This window comes from Macaca fascicularis, chromosome 11, assembly GCF_037993035.2.
Source record: "Macaca fascicularis isolate 582-1 chromosome 11, T2T-MFA8v1.1".
NCBI classification, from domain to species: domain Eukaryota; kingdom Metazoa; phylum Chordata; class Mammalia; order Primates; family Cercopithecidae; genus Macaca; species Macaca fascicularis.
In genome coordinates this window covers 106,783,403-106,806,744 of record NC_088385.1, presented here as the reverse complement: position 1 = coordinate 106,806,744, position 23,342 = coordinate 106,783,403, and the positions used below count along the sequence as shown (strand labels likewise).

Sequence of the window (23,342 nt, the reverse complement as noted above, 5' to 3'; positions counted from 1 at the left end):
GTGAGTCTGTCATATATGGCTTTTATTACATTGAGGTGTTTTGAGTACTTTTTTTTAATTAGGAAGGGATGTTGGACTTCATCAAATATGTTTTCAGTGTTAGTTGAAATGATCATGTTTTTTGTCCTTCATTCTGTTGATACAGAGTATCACATTGATTGATTTGCATATGTTGAACCATCCTTGCATCGCAGGGATAAATCCTACTTTGTTGTTGAATTTGGTTTGCTTATGTTTTGTTAAGGATTTTTACATCAATAGCAATTAGAGATATTGGTCTATAGTTTTCTTTTTTTGATGTGTCTTTGGGTTTAGTATCAGATTAATACTGGTCTTGTAGAATGGGTTTGTAAGTATTCCATCTTCCTCTGTTTTTCAGAACAGTTTGAGTAGGATTGGTATTAGTGTTTTAAATGTTTGGTAGAATTCATCAGCAGAGTCATCTGTCCTGCAGTTTTCTTTACTGGGAGACTTTTTATTATGGCTTCGATCTTGTTACTTGTTATTGATCTGTTCAGGCTTTGGAATTCTTAATGGTTCAATTTTAGTAGGTTGTATGTATCTAGGAATTTATCCATTTCTTCTAGATTTTTCAGTTTGTTGGTATACAGTTGTTCATATCAGCCACTAATGGATTCTTTGAATTTCTGTGATATTAGTTGTAATGTCTCCTTTTTCATTTCTGATTTCATTTATTTGGGTCTTCTCTCTCGTCTTAGTCTGGCTAAAGGATTGTCAATTGTGGTGTTCTTTTAAAAACAAGAACTTTTTGTTTCATTGATATATTGTCTTTTTTTTAATCATTTCAAATTCATTTATGTCTACTCTGATCCTTATTATTTCCTTTCTTCTCTTAATTTTGCATTCAGCTTACCCTTGCTTTTTAAATTCTTTAAGATGCATTATTAGATTATTTGAAGTTTTTCCTCCTTTTTGATGTAGGCACTGATGGCTATAAAGTTTCCTCTTAGTACTGCTTTTGCTGTATCCCATAGGTTTTGGTATGCTGTGTTTCCATGATCTTATTTCAAGGAATTTTAAAATTTTCTTTCTAATTTCATTGACCCACTTATTCAGGAGCATATTGTTTAATTTTCATCTGTTCGTATAGTTTCCAAAATTTCTCTTGTTATTGATTTATAGTTTTATTCCACTGTGGTCAGGGATGATGCTTGATATTTTTTCATTTTTAAAAAATGTTTAAAAATTTGTTTTGTGACCTAACACATAGTCTGTCCTTGAGAATGATCCATGTGCTGAGGAGAAGAATGTGTATTTTGCAGCCATCAGATAAAATGTTCTATTTTTTCTAAAGTGCAGATTAAGGCCAATGTTTATTTGCTGGTTTTCTGTCTGGAAAATCTATCCAATGCTGAAAGTGGGGAGTTGAAGTCTCCGGCTATTATTGTATGTAGGTCTATCTTTCTCTTTAGCACTAATCATATTTGCTTTATATATCTGGGTACTCCAGTGTTTGGTGCATATATATTTACAATTGTAATATCCTCTTGCTGAATTGACCCCTTTGTCATTATATAATGACCTTCTTTGTCTTTTCCTACAATTTTTGTCTTAAAATCTATTTTGCCTAATATACGTATAGCTACTCCTGCGGTTTTTTGGTTTTTGTTGACATGGAGTATCTTTTTACATCCATTTATTTTTAATTTGTGTATATCCTTACAGGTAACATGTACTTCCTGAGGGCATCAGATCATTGGGTTTTGTTTTTTCATCTATTCAGCCACTCTGTGTCTTTTGATTGGAGAGTTTACTCTATATACATTTAATGTTATCGTTGATAAGTAAGGACTTACTCCTGTCATTTTGTTATTTTTCTCTCTCTCTTTTCTTGGCAGTCTGTTCTTCCTTCTTTCCTTTCCTCCTGTCTTCCTTTTTGTGAAGGTGATTTTCTTTGGCAGTAGGCTTTAATTTCATGCTTTTTAATTTTTTTTGTGTACCCATTGTATGTTTTTTTATTTGAAGCTACCATGAGGCTTGCAAATACTGCCTTATAGCCCATTACTTTAAACTGATGACAACACTGATTGCATAAACTAACAAACAACCACAGAAAAAGAAAACTAATAAAAACTATACACTTTAACTTTGTCACCCAACTTTTTAACTTTTTGTTGTTTCTCTTTATGTCTTTTTGTTGTTTCTCTTATGTCTTTCAAGACACACATTCTCTGTGTCTTGAAAATTTGTTGTAGTCATTATTAATTTTTGGTTCATTGTTTAATGTTTCTACTTAAGATAAAAGTAGTTTTCAAACCATCATTACAGTGTTATTCCGGGTTTTCTGTGGCCTATTACCAATGAGTTTTGCACCTTCAAATGATTTCTTATTGCTTATTAACATCCTTTTCTTTCAGATTGAAGAACTCCCTTTAGCATTTCTTGTAAGACAGCTCTGGTGTTGATGAAATCTCTCAGATTTTGCTCGTCTGGGAAGGTCTTTATTTCTCTTTCATGCTTGAAGGATATTTTTGCCAGATATACCATTTTAGGGTAAAAGTTTTCTTCTTTCAGCACTTTAAATATGTCATGCCACTCTCCTGACCTGTAAGATTTCCATTGAAAAGTCTGCTGCCAGATATATTGGAGCTCCATTGTATGTTATTTGTTTATTTTCTCTTACTGCTTTTAGGATTATTTATTTATCTTTGACCTTTGGGAGTTTGATTCTTAAATGCCTTGAAGTAGTCTTCTTTGGTTTAAATCTGCTTGGTGCTCTATAACCTTCTTGTCCTTGAATGTTAATATCTTTCTTTAGGTTTGGGAAGTTCTCCAATATTATCCCTTTGAATAAACCTTATACCCCTAACTCTTTCTCAACTTCCTCTTTAAGGCCGGTAACTTTTAGATTTGCCCTTTTGAGACTGTTTTCTAGATCTTGAAAGCAGGTTTCATTGCTTTGTATTCTTTTTTTATTTTCTCTTCTCTTTTTTTATTTTCTCTCTTCTGAGAAGAGAGAATCTCTTCTCAGATTCTCGTTTTCAGACAAGATTGGGCGCATTTAGGGTGGTATGGCCACAGACTCTGAGTGTGTTTTCAAATACCCGTCTTCAAGCTCATTAATTTTTTCTTCTGGACTAATTCTGCTCTTAAGAGACTCTAATGCATTCTTCATTACATCAATTGCAATTTTCAACTCTAGAATTTTTGCTTGATTTTTTTAAAATTATTTCATTCTCTTTGTTAAATTTATCTGATAGAATTCTGAATTCCTTCTGTGTGTTATCTTGAATTTCTTTGAGTTTCCTCAAAACAGCTATTTTAAACCCTCTGTCTGAAATAGCATATATCTATTTTTTCTCCAGAACTTGTCCCTGGTGCCTTATGTAGTTCATTTGGTGAGGTCATGTTTTCTTGGATGGTCTTGATGCTTATAGATATTCATCAGTATTTGTGCATTGAAGAGTTAGATATTGACTGTAGTCTTAACAGTCTGGGCTTGTTTGTATCTGTCCTTCTTAGGAAGACTTTCCAGGCATTTGAAGGAAATTTGGGCCCCAAACCCACTAACACTGTGGTTTTTGCAGACTCATAGAGGTACTGCCTTGGTCGTATTGGATAAGATCTGGAAGAATTCTATGTATTACCAGGCAAATACTCTTCTTTCTCCTTTCTCCCAAAGAAACAGAGTGTATCTTTCTGTGCTGAGCCACCTGTACCTGGGGGTGTGGTGATGCAAACACCCCTTTGGAAACCACCACTAGCATTGCATTGGGTCAGACCTGAAGCCAGCTTGGCACTGTATCCTTATCTTCAGGGCAGTGAGTTCCCCCAGACCCTGGACATGTCCAGAGTAGCTGTCTGGAAGCCAAGGATTAGAGTCAAAAACCTTAGCAGTTTACCTTATGTTCTAATTTACTGCAGCTAAGTTGAGACTCACACTGCATTACAAAGTCCTTCTTACTCTTTCTTCCCTTTTCCACAGGCACAGGAGCCTCTCCCTGTGACCACCACCACTTTTGGTCTACGAGGGTTCTTCTAGGTCACTGCCAGTGTTTACTTAAAGCCCAAGGGCTCTTTCATCAGCTTATGATGAATGCTGTGAGGTCTCAGACTCACCCTGTAGGGTAGTAGGCTCGTCTCTGGTCCAGTACAGATTCAGAAATGTTGTCCAAGAGCCTAGGCCTGGACTCAGAGACTCATGTACCTGCTTGTTTTTTCCTACTGTGGCCAAAGTAGTACCTTAGGTGCAAGGCAAAGGCCCCTTTACTTTTCCCTCTGCTGTTTTCAAACAGAAGTTGTTCACCTTAGCCACCACAGCTGGGACTGTGCTGGATGACCCTTGAAGCCAGCATTTCTCAGACCACAAGGCTCATGGTATACTCCCTGGTTATTGCTGCTGATTATTTAGGCTCCAAGAGCTCTTTAGTCAGCAGATGATGAATCCTGCCAGGACTGAGTTATTTCCTCCACGGCAGTGAGTTCCCTTTTTGCCCAACGTACATCTAGAAATGTCCAGGAGTTAGGGCTTCACAACTCTGCCCAGTGTCCTGTCCTACTATGGCTGAGCTGGTATCTAAGATGCAAGACAAAGTCCTCTTTACTCTTCACTCTCCTCTCCTTAAACAGAAGGGAGAAGTTACTTTTGTTGTTGCGAACTGCACTGCCTGGGGTTGGTGGAGGGATGGCATAGGCACTTCCTTAGCCCTATCTGCTGGTGTCTCCCTAGGTCATGTGCCAACCTTGTCTACTGGCTCTAAGCCCAGCCTAGCACTAGGATTTGCCTAGGAATTGCAGTGCTTGTGTCCTAGACTGCCTTTCAAGTTTACTGAGGATCCCAGAGCACTTCAGTCTGCAGTGTAGTGGTGAGGTTTGTTGAGAGACTCACATTTCAACCTCTGGGATGGGTGATTCCCTTCTAACTGGGGCTAGTCCAAATGCCCCCTCAATGTGTGGGCACTGGCTGAACCCCACACAGCTTTATTTTCCACTCCTACAAAGCAGCACTGAGTTCAATGTAAAGTTCCTCAGTCACTGCCCTCTCCCTTCCTAAAACGCACAGATTTTCTATCTGCAGCATGGCCACTGCCATGGAATGGAAGAAGGGCGGCGCCTGTGATTGAAGACTTTCTCTTCTGCCCTCCTCAGTGTCTGTTTCAGCAGTAGGAAGTTAAAACCAGATACTGTGATTGTTCACCTGACTTTTGGTTCTTGTTACAGTGCTTTTCTGTGTGCAGATAGTTGTTAATATTCGGTGTTCCAGTGGGGAAGACAAATGGTGTAGGCTTATATTCTGCAATTTTGCTCTGTCCTTCATCTCTTATTCTTTTTTATTGCATTATTGTATTAGTCTGTTCTCCTAATTAAGTCTCCTATTAGTATGTCTCCTAATAAAGACATACCTGAGGTTGTAATTTATAAAGGAAAGAGGTTTAATTGACTTACAGTTCCACATGGCTGGGGAAGCTTCATAATCATGGAGTAAGGTGAAGGAGGAGCAAAGTCACATCTTGCATGGTGGCAGACAAGAGGAAGTGCTGAGCCAAAGGGGGAAAAGCCCCTTATAAAACCATTAGATCTTGTGAAAACTCACTCACTGTTGTGAGAACAGCATGAGGGTAACTGCCTCCATGAGTAAATTACCTCCCACCAGGTCCCTTTCATGACACATGGAGATTATGGGAACTAAAATTCAAGATGAGATTTGGGTGGGGACATAGCCAAACCCTATCAATTATGTACTTAAAAAAACTATCATCCCGTTCAATACCCTTTCAGTAGATATATATTATTAAGCCATTGATTTTAAATATTATATTTTCTATTTCTAGAATGCTAGTTGGTTCGTTTTCACCTCTGGTCAATTTTGATAATTATTCTTTTCTAGTTCTTTCATCTTATTTATCACATATATATTATATTCTATAGCTGACCATTTCAATATGTGAAATTTTTGTGAGTTTTATTCTTTTTTTTATTTACTAATTCTTGTTCATGGTGGGATGTTTCCTTTCACATTCAATAATTTATAATTTTGAATTTGTATTTCTTAGAGCTTCATCTGCTGTAATATTTGGAGGCCTGAGTTGAAGGTGTACTTTTACAGAGGGGATTTATATCTGCTTTTTTCTAAGCATTTATATCTGCCTGTATTACTAGAAACCCGGGACCACTTGATTCTGCATTTTGGATGAAGATCTGGAGTTCATATAAATTGTACAATTTTGCCTTAAACTTACCATATAAGTGTAGAATTGTGGTTAGACATTCTTAGGGGGATTTACTTTTTTCACTTATCTACAACTAAGACCTAGTTAGACATCCTTTCCCCTTCTGTGCAATGTGTTGTTGTGGTTGTTGTTTTAATTTTCACTGAGGATGTTGTTCTTTAGAGGTTTTAGAGTTTTGCAGGGGTCCCTCATCTAAGCTTTCAGCTTGCTTGGACTTCAGACTGTCTTCTGCCCCACTGCCACTCACACCTTGAGTGGCTGGTTAAAGTCCAGGCCCTAGTCTAGCATGGGTTGACAGATGCCCTGGAACAAATACCTGTTCCAAAGCTAACCCCTGGGGTTCATACTTTCTGTCCTCCCCTTTCGCTGAGGCTATGTGGAATTCTATTTCTTTCCCCTCACAATCCTGAATTAAAATATTTTTCAGTTTGTTTTCAGAATGAACCGAAGCACGCTATATCAGGAAGGATTTTTCTGAAATCAAGTCCAAAATTTTGTGAAAAGTGTAAGGGAATCAAAGTAGTAATCAGAAGCCTGGTTGAAAAACAGCATGAGAATGAGCAAAATTAGATTATTTCAAGAAGTATTTTTAAGGAAGGGAAAAAATAAAATGTTCAAGCCCCACATTGAAATATTTTCTTAAGAGCCGAATCAGTTTCCAGTTTTTCATTTCCTTCAAAATTGTGCTGTATATTTAAAAATTATTTTTTTGTTTCCATTTTTTCAGTATCTACATATGCCAGTCAGATTATAATTCAAGTGCATTCCAATCATTCCATCTTGAAGATACATTCAGATCACATTGATATTCAGTGTTCCTCAAACCTCCTTAATAATGTACTTATCTACTTTAGATTGGGTTAATTATATAATAGACTTTTATTAAAGAGCTTTGGTCAGGCGCAGTGGCTCATGCCTGTGAGCCCAGCACTTTGGGAGGCTGACGTGGATCATTTGAGGTCAGGAGTTCAAGACCAGCCTGGTCAACATAGTGAAACCCCATCTCTACTAAACGTACAAAAATTAGCTGGGCATGGTGGTGCATGCCTTAATCTAAGCTACTTTGGAAGCTGAGGCAGGAAGATTGCTTGCACCGGGGAGATGGAGGTTGCAGTGAGCCGAGATCATGCCACAGCACTCCAGCCTGGGCGACAGAGCAAGACTCATCTCAAAAAAAAAAAAAAAAAAAAAAAGTTTTTACGTTGTATGTTATTTCATAGTGATATTTCTATTTCAAGTTGAGATTAGAATCCCATATTAGAGATCACATTTAGTATAGGGTGACAAAATTGCTAACTTGATACTATTCAATTGAAAACACGCACACACACACACACACACACATACACACACACACACACACACACATGACCTACTGATACTTGTTAGATTCTTGAGAGAAGAAGAAAAAGAATGAAAAAAAAAAAAGAGACAACTAACATTTGTGTAGCTGAAAAAGCATCATCTTTGGAATCTTCCTTGAGCTTCCTCAAGGCAGAATCAATCTCATCCTGCACTACTCACAAAATGTCCTAGTTTTTCATCCTGTGTTCTTCCCTCCTTCCACTTTTTGCCCTCAAAAGAATTCCTAAACATCTATATTTTCAAAGTACTTTGCTAGGCATTGGGGATACAATGGTGAAAAAATAGATGTGGCCTACATTTCCACCGAACTTACAGTTTATTATGGGAACTAGACAATTACATAAAATTGTAATGTGGTATTATGAGTGCTGTGATAAGGAAAATATAGATTAATGTGGAACATCCAGGAAAAACACTAAACTTCAGGGGCCAGGGATGTCTTTATAAATGCAATTATTTTAAGCTAAGATTCAAGATACAGTACATGCTCATGGTTCTGAAAGCATACTGTTTAGACCTACAGAATCACAGGGGAATTTGTTAGAAATGGAAATTCTAGGGCCTAATCTCAGGCTACTGAATCAGAAACTCTGGGGATAGGGCCCAGAAATGTGTTTTTAAACTATCTCAGCAGGTGATTCTTATTCATGCTGAAAATTAACTAGTGGCATATCTATATGGCTAGATTAAGAGTGCTAGGAGTTAGATCCTGCCAGGCAGAGAGACCAGCCTTTGAGACTCCCTGTGGAAGAAAGCAATATGAAATGATTATGAAAGAGTTCAGTATGCCTGGAGCATAGGGTATGAGGTTTGGAAGAGAGTTGTGATGGGCAAAGGATGGGATGGAGAGGAAAGCAGGGAGAAAAGATCATCTGGGTTTGTTAAGCCACATTAAATTTTTTTTTTTGCTTTTTAATTTTACTTTTAGTTGCATGTAATAATTGTACATATTTAGGGATACAGAGTGATATTTCAATACATGAAATATAGTATGTAATGACAGGGTAATTAGCATATCTATCACTTCAAACATTTGTCATTTCTTTGTGTTGGGAACATTCAAAAATCCTCTCTTCCAGTAATTGAAAATATATAATCCATTATCATTAACTATCATTACCCTACTAAATAATACTAGGACTTCTTCCTCCTATATAGCTGTAATTTTGTAGTCATTCACCCTATCCTTCTCTCCCTGATCCCCTGCCCAGCCTCTCATAACCATAATATTACTCTCTACTTCTATGGGCCCAACATTTTTAGCTCACACATATGTGAGAACATGTGGTATTTATCCTTCAGTTCCTGACTTATTTCACTTAACATAATATTCTCCAGGCCCATCCATGTTGCTGTGAATGACAGGATTTTGTTCTTTTTTATGGCTACATTAAATTGTTTAGATTTCATTTATCATAAATGTTTACAGACAGCCCCCAACTTACAATGATTTAATTTAACAATTTCTCAGCTTTAAAATGGTGTGAAACTGTTGCAATTTTGATATGCTTCAAATTTTGAATCTTGATGTTTTCCCAGGCTAGCGATATGCGGTATATGAGATAGTCAATGCTTTATCATAAAATAGGCTTTGTGTTAAATGGTTTTGCCCAACTCTAAGTTAATGTAAGTGTTCTGAGCATATTTAAAGTAGGCTAGTCTAGGCTATGATGTTTGGTAGGTTAAGTGTGTTTAAATGCATTTTCTTTTCTTTTTTTTTTTTTGAGATGGATTCTCACTCTGTCACCTAGGCTGGAGTGCAGTGGTGCGATCTCAGCTTACTGCAACCTCCACCTTCCTGGTTCAAGCAATTCCCCTGTCTCAGCCTCCTGAGTAGCTGGTATTACAGGTGCCCACTACCATGTCTGGCTAATTTTTTTCTATTTTTAGTAGAGGTGGGGTTTTACCATGTTGGTCAGACTGGTCCTGAACTCCTGGCTTCAGGTGATCCACCCACCTTGGCCTCCCAGAGTGCTAGGATTACAGGCATGAGCCATTGCACCTGGCCTAAATGCATTTTCAACTTATTGGATACTCAATTTATGGTGGCTTTATCAGGAGGTAACCCTACTGGAAGTCAGGGAGCATCTGTGTTTATACATCTGTCTCTTCAAATAGAATGTGAATATATGAGGGCCAGGATGATATTTCCATACCTCAGAATATCCTTCAGCTACTCTTGGCCTATAATTGGTGTTTAATAAATGCATGCTGATTAAATGAGCTTCTTGCATAGTCACAAAAGCCTTGTGAGGTAGGCATTACTTCTCTTATTTTATACTTAAGGAGAGCTAAAGCTAAGAGAAGGTGACATACTAACGTTAACAAAGTCAAATGGTATTTATTTATTTATTTATTTATTTATTTTTGAAATGGAGTCTCACTCTGTCACCCAGGTTGGAGTGCAGTGGCATGATCTTGGCTCACTGCGATCTCTGCCTCCTGAGTTCAAACGATTCTCCTGCCTCAGCCTCCTGAGTAGCTGGGATTACAGGCATGTACTACCATGCGTGGCTAATTTTTGTATTTTTAGTAGAGAAGATGGGGTTTTGCCATGTTGGCCAGGCTGGTCTCGAACTCCTGACCTCAGGTGATCCATCTGCCTCAGCCTCCCAAAGTGTTGGGATTACAGACGTGAGTCGCTGCACCTGGCCCAAATTTCTATTTAGAAGCAGAGGTGTTTTATAATCCCCAAGACAATGGATTTTTCTTTCAGAATCTCTTCTTTATTCCATGTTACCTTTCTGTTAGGGAGGGCTGAGAGTACAGAAAATATGTATGAATATATAAAATGTGAGCATTTTTTTTAAACCTGTAAGCACTCCAAATACAACCGTGCTTTCTTTTTTCTTACTTTTTTTTTTTTCCAGACAGAAAAGGGGAGTGCACTTCATGAAGCAGCTTTGTTTGGAAAGGTGGATGTTGTACGAGTTCTGTTAGAAACAGGTAACTATTGTGATTCTGCATGGAGCTTATCCTGCCAGATACCATTTCTATTTTGGGAATAGACAAAGGAAAACAACACAGTTTTCTTCACAAATCACCCTCTTGTCTTTACTCTAAAATGCAGATATGTATTCATATTATGTAGAACTGAGCTTCAGTATTTAGATAACATTGATATCAATGTGCAACTTCGTTTTTGCAATACATGTTTTAAGTACAAACTTCTTAGTTATTACAATTTTATGCATTTAAGTACTTTAGAGGTAAACTGCCAAAAGAAAAAGGAGATTTCTGCCTTCTGTAAGAGAGAGGAATTGATCCGTGAGAAATTGTCACAATTGTTTGGTTTATTGAAGAACATAATAGTTTTTCTATGTTTTATATTGTGAACTACAGTAAACAGAGATTTGAGCTCCCTCTCCTTAAGGTAAATTGTCCTAGTTAGTTCATTAACTGAGTAACTATTTTTAGTAGGCTACAGAAATTTATTTTAAAGGGAACCTTTCAAAGGGAGTGTTTTGAAGGAACGATAAAGTTGGCTTATTTATTTTCACATGTACTTTCTGATTGAAATGAAATAAAACTAAAATTGAGGTCAGATTTGTTTTAAAGATCAAAAGGCATGGGTACAAATTCATGCTTGTAAACAACTGATGGAAATTTTTCATGTTATGGAATATAGTGTGTTTATTTTCCTCTAAAAAAATAAAATGAAAAACACTGGCAGACTATTGTATTGTGATTGTATTTGTACATAATTTAACAAAGTTAAAGTTTCATTTATATTTAACTTTGTCATGCAGTGTGGTATTACAACAAACGATTTGAGGAAACCACCTAAATATTATTATGTGCTGGTCACACATTCCTATGCAAATGTAAACATGTATTTAATAATCTTACAATGGACTAACATTTGGGACCAGATCCTGTAAATTGGCTTTTTTTTTTTTTTTTTTTTTTTTTTGCAATTATGTGTTTGGAAAATTCATAAAATTTTTAGGGCAGTGAAAGCTATTTGCTACGTTAAAATAAGTTCTTTCATACAATATATATTTCCACAATGAAAGTAATAACAGGTGTTTTAGTTACACACTTCAATAAGTTTGCTCATCAAATGGATGATGAATGTGACTGACAAATATAATCTAGGATAAATAAATATCATGGAGTATTTGACCTTGTATTTGAATAAATTCTGTGTGGACAACAGTTCAAAATAATCATCCTTTTTCAACTCTATGAATATTCAAGTGTTCTAAGACTGTTCTTATGTTACTTACATGGTACATGATTATAATCTACTAAATATTTTTACCATATTATACAGAGAATATAAATCACATGACCATTATGCTTTAGGAATTCACATTCTAAATCAATAACATTTTTCAGTGTGATAGTGTGCTATTGAGTTAAGTAGTTATAACCCAAAGATATCATAGGGTTGGCCGGGCGCGGTGGCTCACACCTGTAATCCCAGCACTTTGGGAGGCCAAGGCGGGCAGATCATGAGGTCAGGAGATCAAGACCATCCTGGCTAACACAGTGAAACCCCATCTCTACTAAAAATACAAAACAACAACAACAAAAAAATTAGTTGGGCGTGGTGGTGGGCACCTGTAGTCCCAGCTATTTGGGAGGCTAAGGCAGGAGAATGGCGTGAACCTGGGAGACGGAGCTTAAAGTGAGCCGAGATCATGCCACTGCACTGCAGCCTGGGCGACAGAGCAAGACTCCATCTCAAAAAAAAAAAAAAAAAAAAAAAAAAAAAAAGTTACCATAGGGTCCTGAAAAACAATCTTAAGCATTGGGTGGGTGCCCTTTGAGAGTTAACTCGTGATCAAGAATGTTCCTAATCTTTGGTAACAATAGGCCCCTGCCTTCTTTCTTGCTAAAATCTTGTGCGTGTGTGTCTGTGTGTGTGTGTGTGTGTGTGTGTGTGTGTGTGTAGAACTTAATTTTTTTAAAATCACTTTTAGTGCTTGGTCTGTATATGTTTGAAATTACAGCAGTTAGATACTGATAGTATCTTTTGAGAACACTTCAGTGGTGTATATCTAGTGAGTTTTTCTTTTTCTTTCAGGAATTGATGCCAACATAAAGGATAGCTTAGGTAGAACTGTCTTGGACATTCTGAAAGAACATCCATCTCAGAAATCTCTCCAGATTGCAACACTCTTACAAGGTAAACAGTATTGAATGATGGATGAGTTTGCCTTAAAGTTAAGATCAGGTTAAAACTGTTATAGTTTTCTTTTTGATTTTGAGTTAGTGTTTACTTTTGAACAAACTTACTAGTTTTATTTTTTATGGCAGACTTTTAAACTAAATAATAATATCTTTTAGTGTTTTATTTTTGGTCTTTAACTACTCAGTAAGTATTTTAAAGAAGTTAAAGTGTTTATTTACTCATTTGATATTAGAAGTATTTTTAAAATTCATATATATGTAGTAAATATGTAGTTATGAGCTGGAAGTTAATAAAGCTATAAAGTAGTGATGATTAAGTATTATTTCACATTTGAATAATACTTTGAGTGTTTTCAGGGATTTGCTACTACTTTGGTTTCTATGACCCTATGAAGTAAGATAAGTCAGGCATTATTTTATTTTTGCACATAAGGGAAACTGAGGCTCTGAGAGATTTGATTTGTTCAAATTCATGTATCTTAAGTGGCAGAGCTTATATCTAAATGTTAGATTATCAATAATAACAAAAATTGTATTTAGCCAAAAGAATACAGATTATTTCCTTCCTAATCCAATGGTATAAAATAACTCAGTCTTACCAGCCTTAGTTTCTGGTAAAAGTCATTTAAGTACATTTGTTGTTAGTGGCAGTCATTAGCTCTGTTGAAGGTTTGACAACTATCTAGGTATGATTTTTGTTATTTGCAGTTTGCCTACTTCACCACTTGAACTAAAACTTTTATTAAAAATTAGATTTAAATGCTTTCCTTTCCTGTTTGATGATTAGGCCTGTCATGTAGCATGTTACTTAAAAACCCCAGATGTTTTTTCTCTCCTTTAGCTCCTACCCTGTTCAGCAGTGATTATTTCCTACACTTGTTATGGATTGGCTGCAAGTATGACAGAGGAGGGTGGTGAGATAGGTTTTATTAGGTGTCAGTTGGGAAGCTGAAGAACAGCATTATTCTGCAGGAAGGTAAATGAATTAAAACCAAGTCAGGCAGGGAACATGTAGATACAGTAGTCAACAAAAGCCAAGGAGGAGTAAAAAGAATAGAAGCACAATATGCAGCCATTGTATTCTCTTCTCTATTTCCAAAACATTTCAGGGAAGTTCAGGCCCCTACAATTTTCTTATCAATAAAGAAGTTAATTGCAAGTCAAATGCATGCAGAGATGAATCAGAGAAGAATCCAATCATAGCCTTTTATATAAATTAAAATTAAATTGAATAAAAGCTAAAAAAATAAGAGTGGCACATACTATTTTTATCAGTCTTCTCCCTCTAGACGCTTTGCATTTCATATTGGATTTTGAGTCTCACTGAATTTTGTTTTTGTGTGTGTGCGTGGTTTTTTTTTTTTTTTTTTGAGAGGGAGTTTTGCTCTTGTTGCCCAGGCTGGAGTGCAGCGGTGCGATCTTGGCTCACTGCAATGTCCACCTCCTGGATTCAAGTGATTCTTCTACCTCAGCCTCCCAAGTAGCTGGGATTATAGGCACTTGCCACCATGTCCGGCTACTTTTTGTATTTTTATTAGAAAGGGGATTTTACCACATTGGCCAGTCTGGTCTTGAACTCCTGACCTCAGGTGATCCAGCCACCTTGGCCTCTTAAAGTGCTGGGATTACAGGCAGGAGCCACGGTGCCCAGCCTCTCACTGAACGTTTTTGTTTTTGTTTTTGAGACGGAGTCTTGCTCTGTCACCCAGGCTGGAGTGAAGTGGCACCCTCTGGGCTCACTGCAAGCTCCACCTCCCGGGTTCACGCCATTCTCCTGCCTCAGCCTCCCGAGTAGCTGGGACTACAGGTGGCCACCACCTTGCCCGGCTAGTTTTTTTAAAAATATTTTTACTAGAGACGGGGTTTCACCGTGTTAACCAGGATGGTCTCAATCTCCTGATCTCGTGGTCCACCCGTCTCGGCCTCCCCAAAGTGCTGGGATTACAGGAGTGAGCCACTGCACCTGGCCACCTCTCACTGAACTTTTAAAAACTGAAGCATGTGTGTAATATGTCTTTTGGGAAAAGCAAAATAAATGTCACTCACTAGAAAAGGGGGTGTGACATAATCATGGACTTTTTAAAAACATACTGCATTGGTTTATCTAAGATAAAGTGTTGTTACATAGGAGTAACTATCTTTGCTTTCCTAAATGGTCAAGATTAATTAGGTATGTTAATTTGTGACAGGGCATACAGGATACAGGACATCTTTGAAGTTCTCTAATTATTGGCAAATTTCAGAATGTGAACACATCATCTCTGTTCTTTGCATTCCTGGATTTCCCTGGTAGAAATTATTTAAATGGTATGAGGACATACTTGTTTGGCATGAGAGTACAAATTTTCTTTATTAGATTTTAAGAAAAAGATTCTTGAATAAAGAAGTATAAGCAAATGATCTGTATGAAAAGAGATCTGTTAATTTAATCTTTATACAGAGGTTACAAACTAGCCACTTGTGGGCTGAATGCTTTGGCACATAGCACACATGCTTTGTTTATATCACATATTTTGAGCCCACATTGTGTTTCCATAAAAATTGGATTAGCTGTTAACATTTAAAAAGCTAGAATTTGGCTGGGCGTGGTGGCTCATGCCTGTAATCCCAGCACTTTGGGAAGCTGAGGTGGGCGGATCACGAGGTCAGGAGTTCGAGATCAGCCTGACCCTGTCTCTACTAAAAATACAAAAAAAATTAGCCGGGTGTGGTGGCACGTGTCTGTAGTCTCAGCTACTTCAGGGTGCTGAGGCAGGAGAATGGCTTAAACCAGGGAGGTGGAGCTTGCAGTGAGCTGAGGTCACACCACTGAACTCCAGCCTGGGTGACAGAGCGACTCCATCTCAAAAAAAAAAAAAAAAAAAAAAAAAAAAAAAAAAAAAAAAATCTGGAATTTTAGCTCAAACTCTGGAGTTTTGGTTTCTCTAAAAGAAGTTTTATTTCAGGGATGAACTTTAGATTGGTCATTTTTTCTCTGGTTAAACATGGTCTGTGAGGCTGAATATTGGTTAACATTTATTTCTACATTCAGATGCTGTTTTCTTTGTGATTAAGAGAAAAGCGAGATGTTTTCTTGTCTTATATTTATCTGGCTTTGCCACCTATTAGCTGAATGAACATGGACAAGTTAATAATATTCCCCCTTTACTTGTAATCTTTAAAACTTAGATTGTGCTTGTGTCATACTTTTGTAAGGATTAGATGAGTTAATGTATACAAAATACTTAGAACAATGCTGGGTCCATAGTAAGCAATATTTAAGTTTAAGCTGCTATTCCTAATATTATATTTGTATCAAAACTGGAAAAATGAAAAATAGGCTGAGTATAGGACATTACTTAAAGAATAATGGCAATGAACATTATTTCTTTGTGGAAATAAAGTTAATATGCAAATTGTACTTATCTTACAAGATTACAGCACCATTTTAAAATGAACTTACTCCATTTCATTCATTTATGTTACCTGGCTGGTTGTGGTGTCCATCTGAATTTGACATTCCTGTTTGAGGGTTTAAATCTATTCAAAGCATCTTTCAGACAGTTTAAAATCTTCAGATGGAAGTAAGGAGAACAAGGAGTTTATTGTATCTTCAATAGGTGAATTTATTTTTAAGGAAATAATGTTTTAAGTTTAGTTTTTAGAAGAAAGGGGTTCAAGAGTTTCTCCCAAATAATCTGGTGTCTTTTTTTTAAATTAAAACTTTAAGATCATCATGATGTTCTTTTGATATGTTTGGTTTTTTGAAGTTCTTTTGAAAACTTAGGATATGAGAAAATAAATGCAAAACTGATCACCAGAAGTAAAACATAAAATGTACTGGTTTTAAAATAAATGAATTCAAGTATGTAATCTCAAAAATGTATACACACAGAGTATTTAGAAGGTGTGGGAAGATCTACAGTCCTTGAAGAGCCTGTGCAGGAAGATGCAACACAAGAAACACACATTTCATCTCCTGTTGAGTCTCCCACCCAAAAGACCAAAAGTGAGTACCTAATTATAAAGCCCTGGAAACCATACTAGACTTGTATGTACAGTTGTGAAAATTTCAAGTCTAATAGGTTATATCCTATACTCTATATTTCATCCATTTATAAGAGCTTCTGTTACTGGTTAGAGCTTCTCAGCCCTGAGATACAGCAGTGAGCAAAGCAGAAAACCAAGCCTGCTGTAATGAAGTTTATCTGGAGTATATTTCTTAGATGTGTTTTTTTCTTAAATGTGTTTTTCCCCAGCTTTATTGAGGTACTCTTGGCAAATGAAAATTGTATATATTTACAGTGTACAATTTGATATATACTTTGTGGAATAACTGCCAAAATCAACTAATTAACATAGCCATCATCTCATATAGTTTTTTTTGTTTGTTTTTTTGTGGAGAGAACACTTAAGATAACTCTCTTAGTAAGTTTCAGGTATACAATAGAATATTATTAACTATAGTCACCATGCTGTATTTTAAATCTCCAGAATTTATTAATCCCCCGTAACTGAACCTTAATACCCTTTGATCAACACTTTCTCATCTCCTTCACTCCCCAGCCCCTGGCAATCACCATTCTACTCTCTGTTTTATGACTTTGACTTTTTTAGATTCCACATGTGAGATCATGCAGTACTTGTCTTTCTGTACCTGGTTCATCTCACTTAGCATAATGCCCTCTAGGTTCATCCATGTTGTTACAAATGGAAAGATCTTCTTCTTTTTAAAGGCTGAATAATAGTCCATTGTTTGTGTAGTATGTATATAAATGTACACACCCACTGCATTTTCTTTATCTATTCATCTCTCAGTGGATTTGTTTTCATGTCTTGGCTGTTCTGAAGAATGCCGTAATGAACAGAAGTATCGGGGGAACCTGATATTTCAACATAGGTTCTTTCTGTTTTCCCTGAATGTCTGAGAAATAAAGAGAAAGAGTACAAATAGAGGAATTTTACAGCTGGGCCGCCAGGGGTGACATCACATATCGGTAGGCCCATGATGTCCACCTGAACCACAAAACCAGCAAGTTTTTATTAGGGATTTCAAAAGGGGAGGGGGTGGACGAACAGGGAGTAGGTCACAAAGATCACATGCTTCAAAGGGCAAAAGGCAGAGCAAAGATCACATGCTTCAGAGGAAACAGGGCAAGGGAAAAAGCAAAGATCACAAGGCAAAGGGCAAAATTAGAATTACTGATGAGGGTCTATGTTCAGCTGTGCACATATTGTCTTGATAAACATCTTAAACAACAGAAAACAGGGTTCGAGAGCAGAGAACTGGTCTGACCTCAAATTTATCAGGGTGGGATTTTTTCCCCACCCTAATAAGCCTGAGGGTACTGCAGGAGACCAGGGCATATTTCAGTCCTTATCTCAACCGCATAAGACAGACACTCCCAGAGTGGCTGTTTATAGACCTCCCCCCAGGAATGCAATTCTTTTCCTAGGGTCTTAATATTTAAAATCCCTTGCTAGGAAAAGAATTTAGTGATATCTCTCCTACTTGCACATCCATTTTTGGCTCACTGCAAGAAGAAACATATGGCTCTATTTTGCCCGACCCCACAGGCAGTCTGACCTTATGGTTGTCTTCCCTTGTTCCCTAAAATTGCTGTTGTTCTGTTGTTTTTCAAGGTGCACTGATTTCGTATTGTTCAAACACACATGTTTTACAATCAGTTTGTACAGTTAACACAATAGTGGTCCTGAGGTGACATACATTCTCAGCTTATGAAGATAACAGGATTAAGACATTAAAATAAAGACAGGTATAAGAAATTATAAGAGTATTATTTGGGAACTGATAAATATCCATGAAATCTTCACAATTTATGTTCCTCTGCCACGGCTCCAGCTGGTCCCTCCGTTTGGGGTCCTTGACTTCCCGCAACACAGAAGGGTGCAGATATCTTTTCATGATACTGGTTTCATTTACTTTGAATAAGCACTCCAAAGTGGGATTACTGAATCATATGGTAATTCTATTTTTAATTTTTTGAGGAATCTCCATACTGTTTTCCATAGTGGCTATACCATTTTACATTCCCACTGACAGCATACAGGCTTCCCTTTCTCCACATCCTCAGCAACACCTCCTATCTTTTGTCTTTTTGAGAATAGCCACTCTAATGGATGTGAGGTGATAACCCATTGTGGCTTTGATTTACATTTCCCTGATAATTAGTGATGTTGAGCACCTTTTCATATATCTTGGGTCATTTATGTGCCTTTTTTTGAAGAAATGTCTATTTGGGTCCTTAGCCCATTTTAAAATTAGGTTATTTGTGTTTTTGCTATTGAGTTATGTGAATTTCTTATGTATTTTGTGTATTAACCGCTTACCAGATCTATGGTTTGCAAATATTTTCTCCCATTCCTTAAGTTATCTTTTTAGTCTGTTGATCGTTTCATTTGCAGTGCAGAAGCTTTTTAGTTTGATTCAATCCTGTGTGTTCATTTTTGCTTTTGTTCATATCCAAGAAATCATTGTCCAAACCAATATCAAGTTTTTTCCCTATGTTTTCTTCTAGGAGTTTCATATTTTCAGGTCTTAATGTTCCAGTCTTTATCCCATTTGTGTTGATTTTTACAGAGGGGATGAGATAAGGGTCATATTTCATTCTTTTGCATGTGGACATCCACTTTCCCAACACTATTTATTGAAGAGACTATCTTTTCCACATTTTGTGTTCTTGTAACCCTTGTGAAGAGCTACAGTAATCAAAACAGTATGGTACAGGCATGAAAACAGACGTATACACCAATAAAACAGAATAGAATCCAGAAATAAATCCATGCATCTATAGTCAGCTGGTCTTAAATATGTTTTTAAGTCAGAATAAAAATATTAAAATCTGGATTGTAACTGCTGGAAATTTCTTTCAGAATAAGTTACAGATATAAGGTACCTTTCTGAGACTGTTTAGAAATGTGCATATTTTCATGTAATCTACAAAATCTTCATGTTTTACAGATGATGTATATTATTTATATTATTTATCTATTTCTTTTGTGTTTTTACTTTATATCATATACCATAATTCTTAATGTACTGATTACCTATATTATTATTTGTTTAAATAACTTGTACTATTTCTGTTTATTGAACCTAGGAAGAAGGTTTTCAGCACCATTTCAAATTTGCTAATGAATTCTGTTAGTGAAGTAAAATACCAATGAAAGATTATGGAAATTAAATCCTATAATAAGTGAAGCTTTGGGAATTGTAATTCTAGATGCTTTTATGTACCATGTATACATAACCTTACAATAATTATTTATATTTTGAAAAAGAATAAAAATAGGCAAAATTATAATCTCTTTTGTCCATTAATAATGTTGTACTAATTATGGTTGAGTACCTTATTTTCAGCAGAACAGTGTCTGACTGCTTAATCTTGCTGCATTTTGAGTTCTATCACCATAGCGGTCATATTTTTATTGCTTAACAGTAAGTTTTAACAATAACCTTTCTTGAAACTTCTGAAAAACTTATTCTCATAGGTGAAACCGTCACTGGAGAATTATCAAAACTCTTGGATGAAATAAAACTCTGTCAAGAAAAGGATTATTCGTTTGAAGACTTGTGCCACACAATATCAGACCACTACTTAGATAATTTGAGCAAGATTTCAGAGGAAGAACTTGGGAAAAATGGAAGCCAGAGTGTAGTAAGTAAGGCGGGGGGAAATGAAGACAATGTGTCTGCCTTTTCCAGTTCAGTACGTACACCTAAGAGGCATGGGACATGGCGCATTATCAGATTCCACCACTGTAAGATGTCAGTTTCCTTATTGCACTATTCCTGATGTTCTTTGGGGTTTTACTCTCAGTGCGTGGGTAGGGGAAGGAGTGCTTTGACAGATCACTTGATGATCTCTCTACTTTAGACTCTTTCTTAAACGCATGGATTTTTAGTAGTGTTGTTGTTGTTGTTGTTGTTGTTGTTGTATTCCTTAGTTTTACTGGGCATAATGATGTTGGTTCCCAAAAAAAGACAAAAACCTTCCTTTTGACTGTCTTCCCTATTTTCTCTATGAACTCAGTCTAACAGAGCAGAGCCACACATATGGTTTCCTCACTTCCTCCTTAAGTAATAGTAGGAGACAAATATGGAAAGTTCAGTCTGCATATTTTTATAATATGCAAATCCCAAGAGGTTTCTCTTCAATAAGCTCAGAATCTTAAGCATGAGTTAGTTCCTGTGACAACCCCTTATGATAGTGTTCTTTGAAAATATTGTCATATAAAATATTAAAGGTTATATGAGGCAGAAAAACAGATGATATAGTCGAGTAAGAGCGAGTATTTCTATTTATTAGGAATAAGAGTTTACAAAGAGGAAAGAGGGGAGATAAGATTAGAAGGATAGATTGAGGTCAGGCCATGGGTGATTCTTGCTCATTTGAATTTTTATATGAACACAATAGCAAGAAAAACTATAGAGAATAAATCAGTTTAATATTAAGATTTGTAAACTTACTTTTTGTCCTATACAGGAAGGATTTATAGTATATACTGGTATTAAAGGAAATACATTATTCTGATAAGAAATCTTTTGTCACTTTTAGAACTTAATTTGTTACAGATATATCATACTTTATTCAAAAGCCAGTAATAGAGTGAACTGTGTTAAGTATGTCATATTATTTGTGAAAACTAAAAAAAACTTGCTTAGTATAGTGACTGTCCATTACAAGAACATTTACTTAATTTAGTTACTTAAAGTAAGCTGTGACACTGTTTCCTGGGATAGCACTTGCTAATCTAGTTCCATGGCTAGTCCTACCTCCTAGGCCTGCTTTTTTTGTTTCATTTTGTTTTTGTGCTTCACTTTCTCTTGCAAAAACATCCTATTATTGGCCCCAATAAAAATTCTTTATGAATAACTATGAACAGTTGTGTATGTACTGAGGTTTTAAATACCTGTAGGTTTTACCAAATGAAATTTTTATATTAATGAAATATTTATAATAGTAACTTTAATGTTGGGACAAAATCCTCTGTTAAAATATCTGAAACAGGTGTATGCTATCTCTAGATTACCAGTTACATTTTAATATTTCCTTGAAAGTTAGTTAGAAGTTAAAGCTTACTTGTTCTATATAAACAGTACATAGTATTTACTTTTTAAGATCCATCCCCAAATATTTATCTAAACTGGTAGCTTCTGGCCTTCTACTTGTAAAACCACAGATATTCTGAAAGCCCTAATTTTTTAGACCAGGCTCTCCAGACTTTTTTGTTGTACATACCATTAGTAAACAAATTTTGAGCAAATATCCCTGAGTATTTCTAAATTATGTGTATATATATATATATATATATAGAGAGAGAGAGAGAGAGAGAGAGAGAGAGAGAGAGACTACATTTCTAGTAATATTTGATGTAACTTATGAGACATACACAACAAAAGAAATTCAAATTGAGGAAGGTAGAGAATAAGTGTAAAACAGAAGCTCTCATTATTTTTCGTTTACTCAATGAATATCTTGTATGTCCTGGGATCTGTATGTGCTGCTTGGAGACCATGATTCAAGCTTCTGTCTTTCAGGAAGTGATGGCAAAGACTTTTGACTTTGAGAGACTGAAAATAGTTTGGGGAAAAGATGTTCAAGTTTTTCTGTAAGCCAAAGACTATATTGTGATAGTGGCAAGAAAGAAATTAATACTCATAAATTGAGCGTTAAGGTTTTGAAATCTGAGCTCATACTTTCCTAACACCACTCCTCGTTCCTGTGACAAACCTTCACAATAGTGTTCTTTGAAAATATTTCCCTATAAAATGTTAAAGATTTTGTGGAGGCAGAAAAGCAGATGGTGTATATGAGTAAAAGCAAATAATTCTGTTTATTTGGAAGAATAGAGTTTACAAAGGGGAAAGATGAGAGATAAGATTAGAAGTCTAGTTTGAGGTTAGGTGGTGGATGATTTTTGAATGTCAGGCTAAGAATTTTGGTATTTATTATTTTAAGAAATGAGAAAAATCTAAAGGATTTTGGGCAGATAAAATACATAATTGGAACTGACCTTTCAGAAAATGAATCTGATAAAGACCTGTTAACGAATGTTTAAAAAGTAATCAAATTACTTTGACCCTTTTCTGTAGCCTGTGTTTTATTTGAATTCATTCCATGTTTTGTTGAATATTTGTTTCTATTCATCAAAAAAGTTTTTTTTTTCCAGAATATCGCTTCAATTATACTCTCACATGATGCAAAAAGTTTAGTCAAGTATAGGTCACCTAATACAGATGGTTCTTATCATGTTTTGAGTTGTGGGGTTTATAATAGACATGGTTCTTGACTTCAAGTGATTCAAAACACCTGTCCTAAGGAGACTTCAGTCAGAGTGTGCAGACTATAACTGAAGACTAATATATAAAACACTGAATAAATAAGAACTGACACTCGGTTTTTGCTATTTGCTACTCTAATGCTTTACATGATTTAAGTCACTTACTAAGTAATTCTTACAATATGGATTTAGAAAATGACTTAGCTGCCAAGTGGCAGAGTGAGGATTCAAACTCCGAGCCAATGTTTTTAATTCTCAGCCACATTTCTCATAATATGCTACCTTGTGGCCAAAGGAATTTTTAAAAGGGAGATATCAGTGAATACTTACAGATATTCATTGAAGTCTTTGTGGAGGTAGGGA

At 36.0% G+C, this 23,342-nt stretch overlaps 1 protein-coding gene across 11 annotated transcripts in view; it reads left to right on the top strand.

Moving 5' to 3' along the window:
- The window catches only part of ANKS1B (ankyrin repeat and sterile alpha motif domain containing 1B), a 1,288,070-nt gene that overhangs the window by 209,438 nt on the left and 1,055,290 nt on the right, over positions 1-23,342 (top strand). For all 11 annotated transcript variants that reach the window (XM_005571954.5, XM_015430681.4, XM_005571953.4 and 8 more), the window contains exons 5-8: positions 10,427-10,502; positions 12,589-12,690; positions 16,570-16,683; positions 20,187-20,353. In XM_005571954.5, the coding sequence (XP_005572011.1) occupies positions 10,427-10,502; positions 12,589-12,690; positions 16,570-16,683; positions 20,187-20,353 (459 nt within the window). The remainder of the gene's footprint in view (positions 1-10,426; positions 10,503-12,588; positions 12,691-16,569; positions 16,684-20,186; positions 20,354-23,342) is intronic.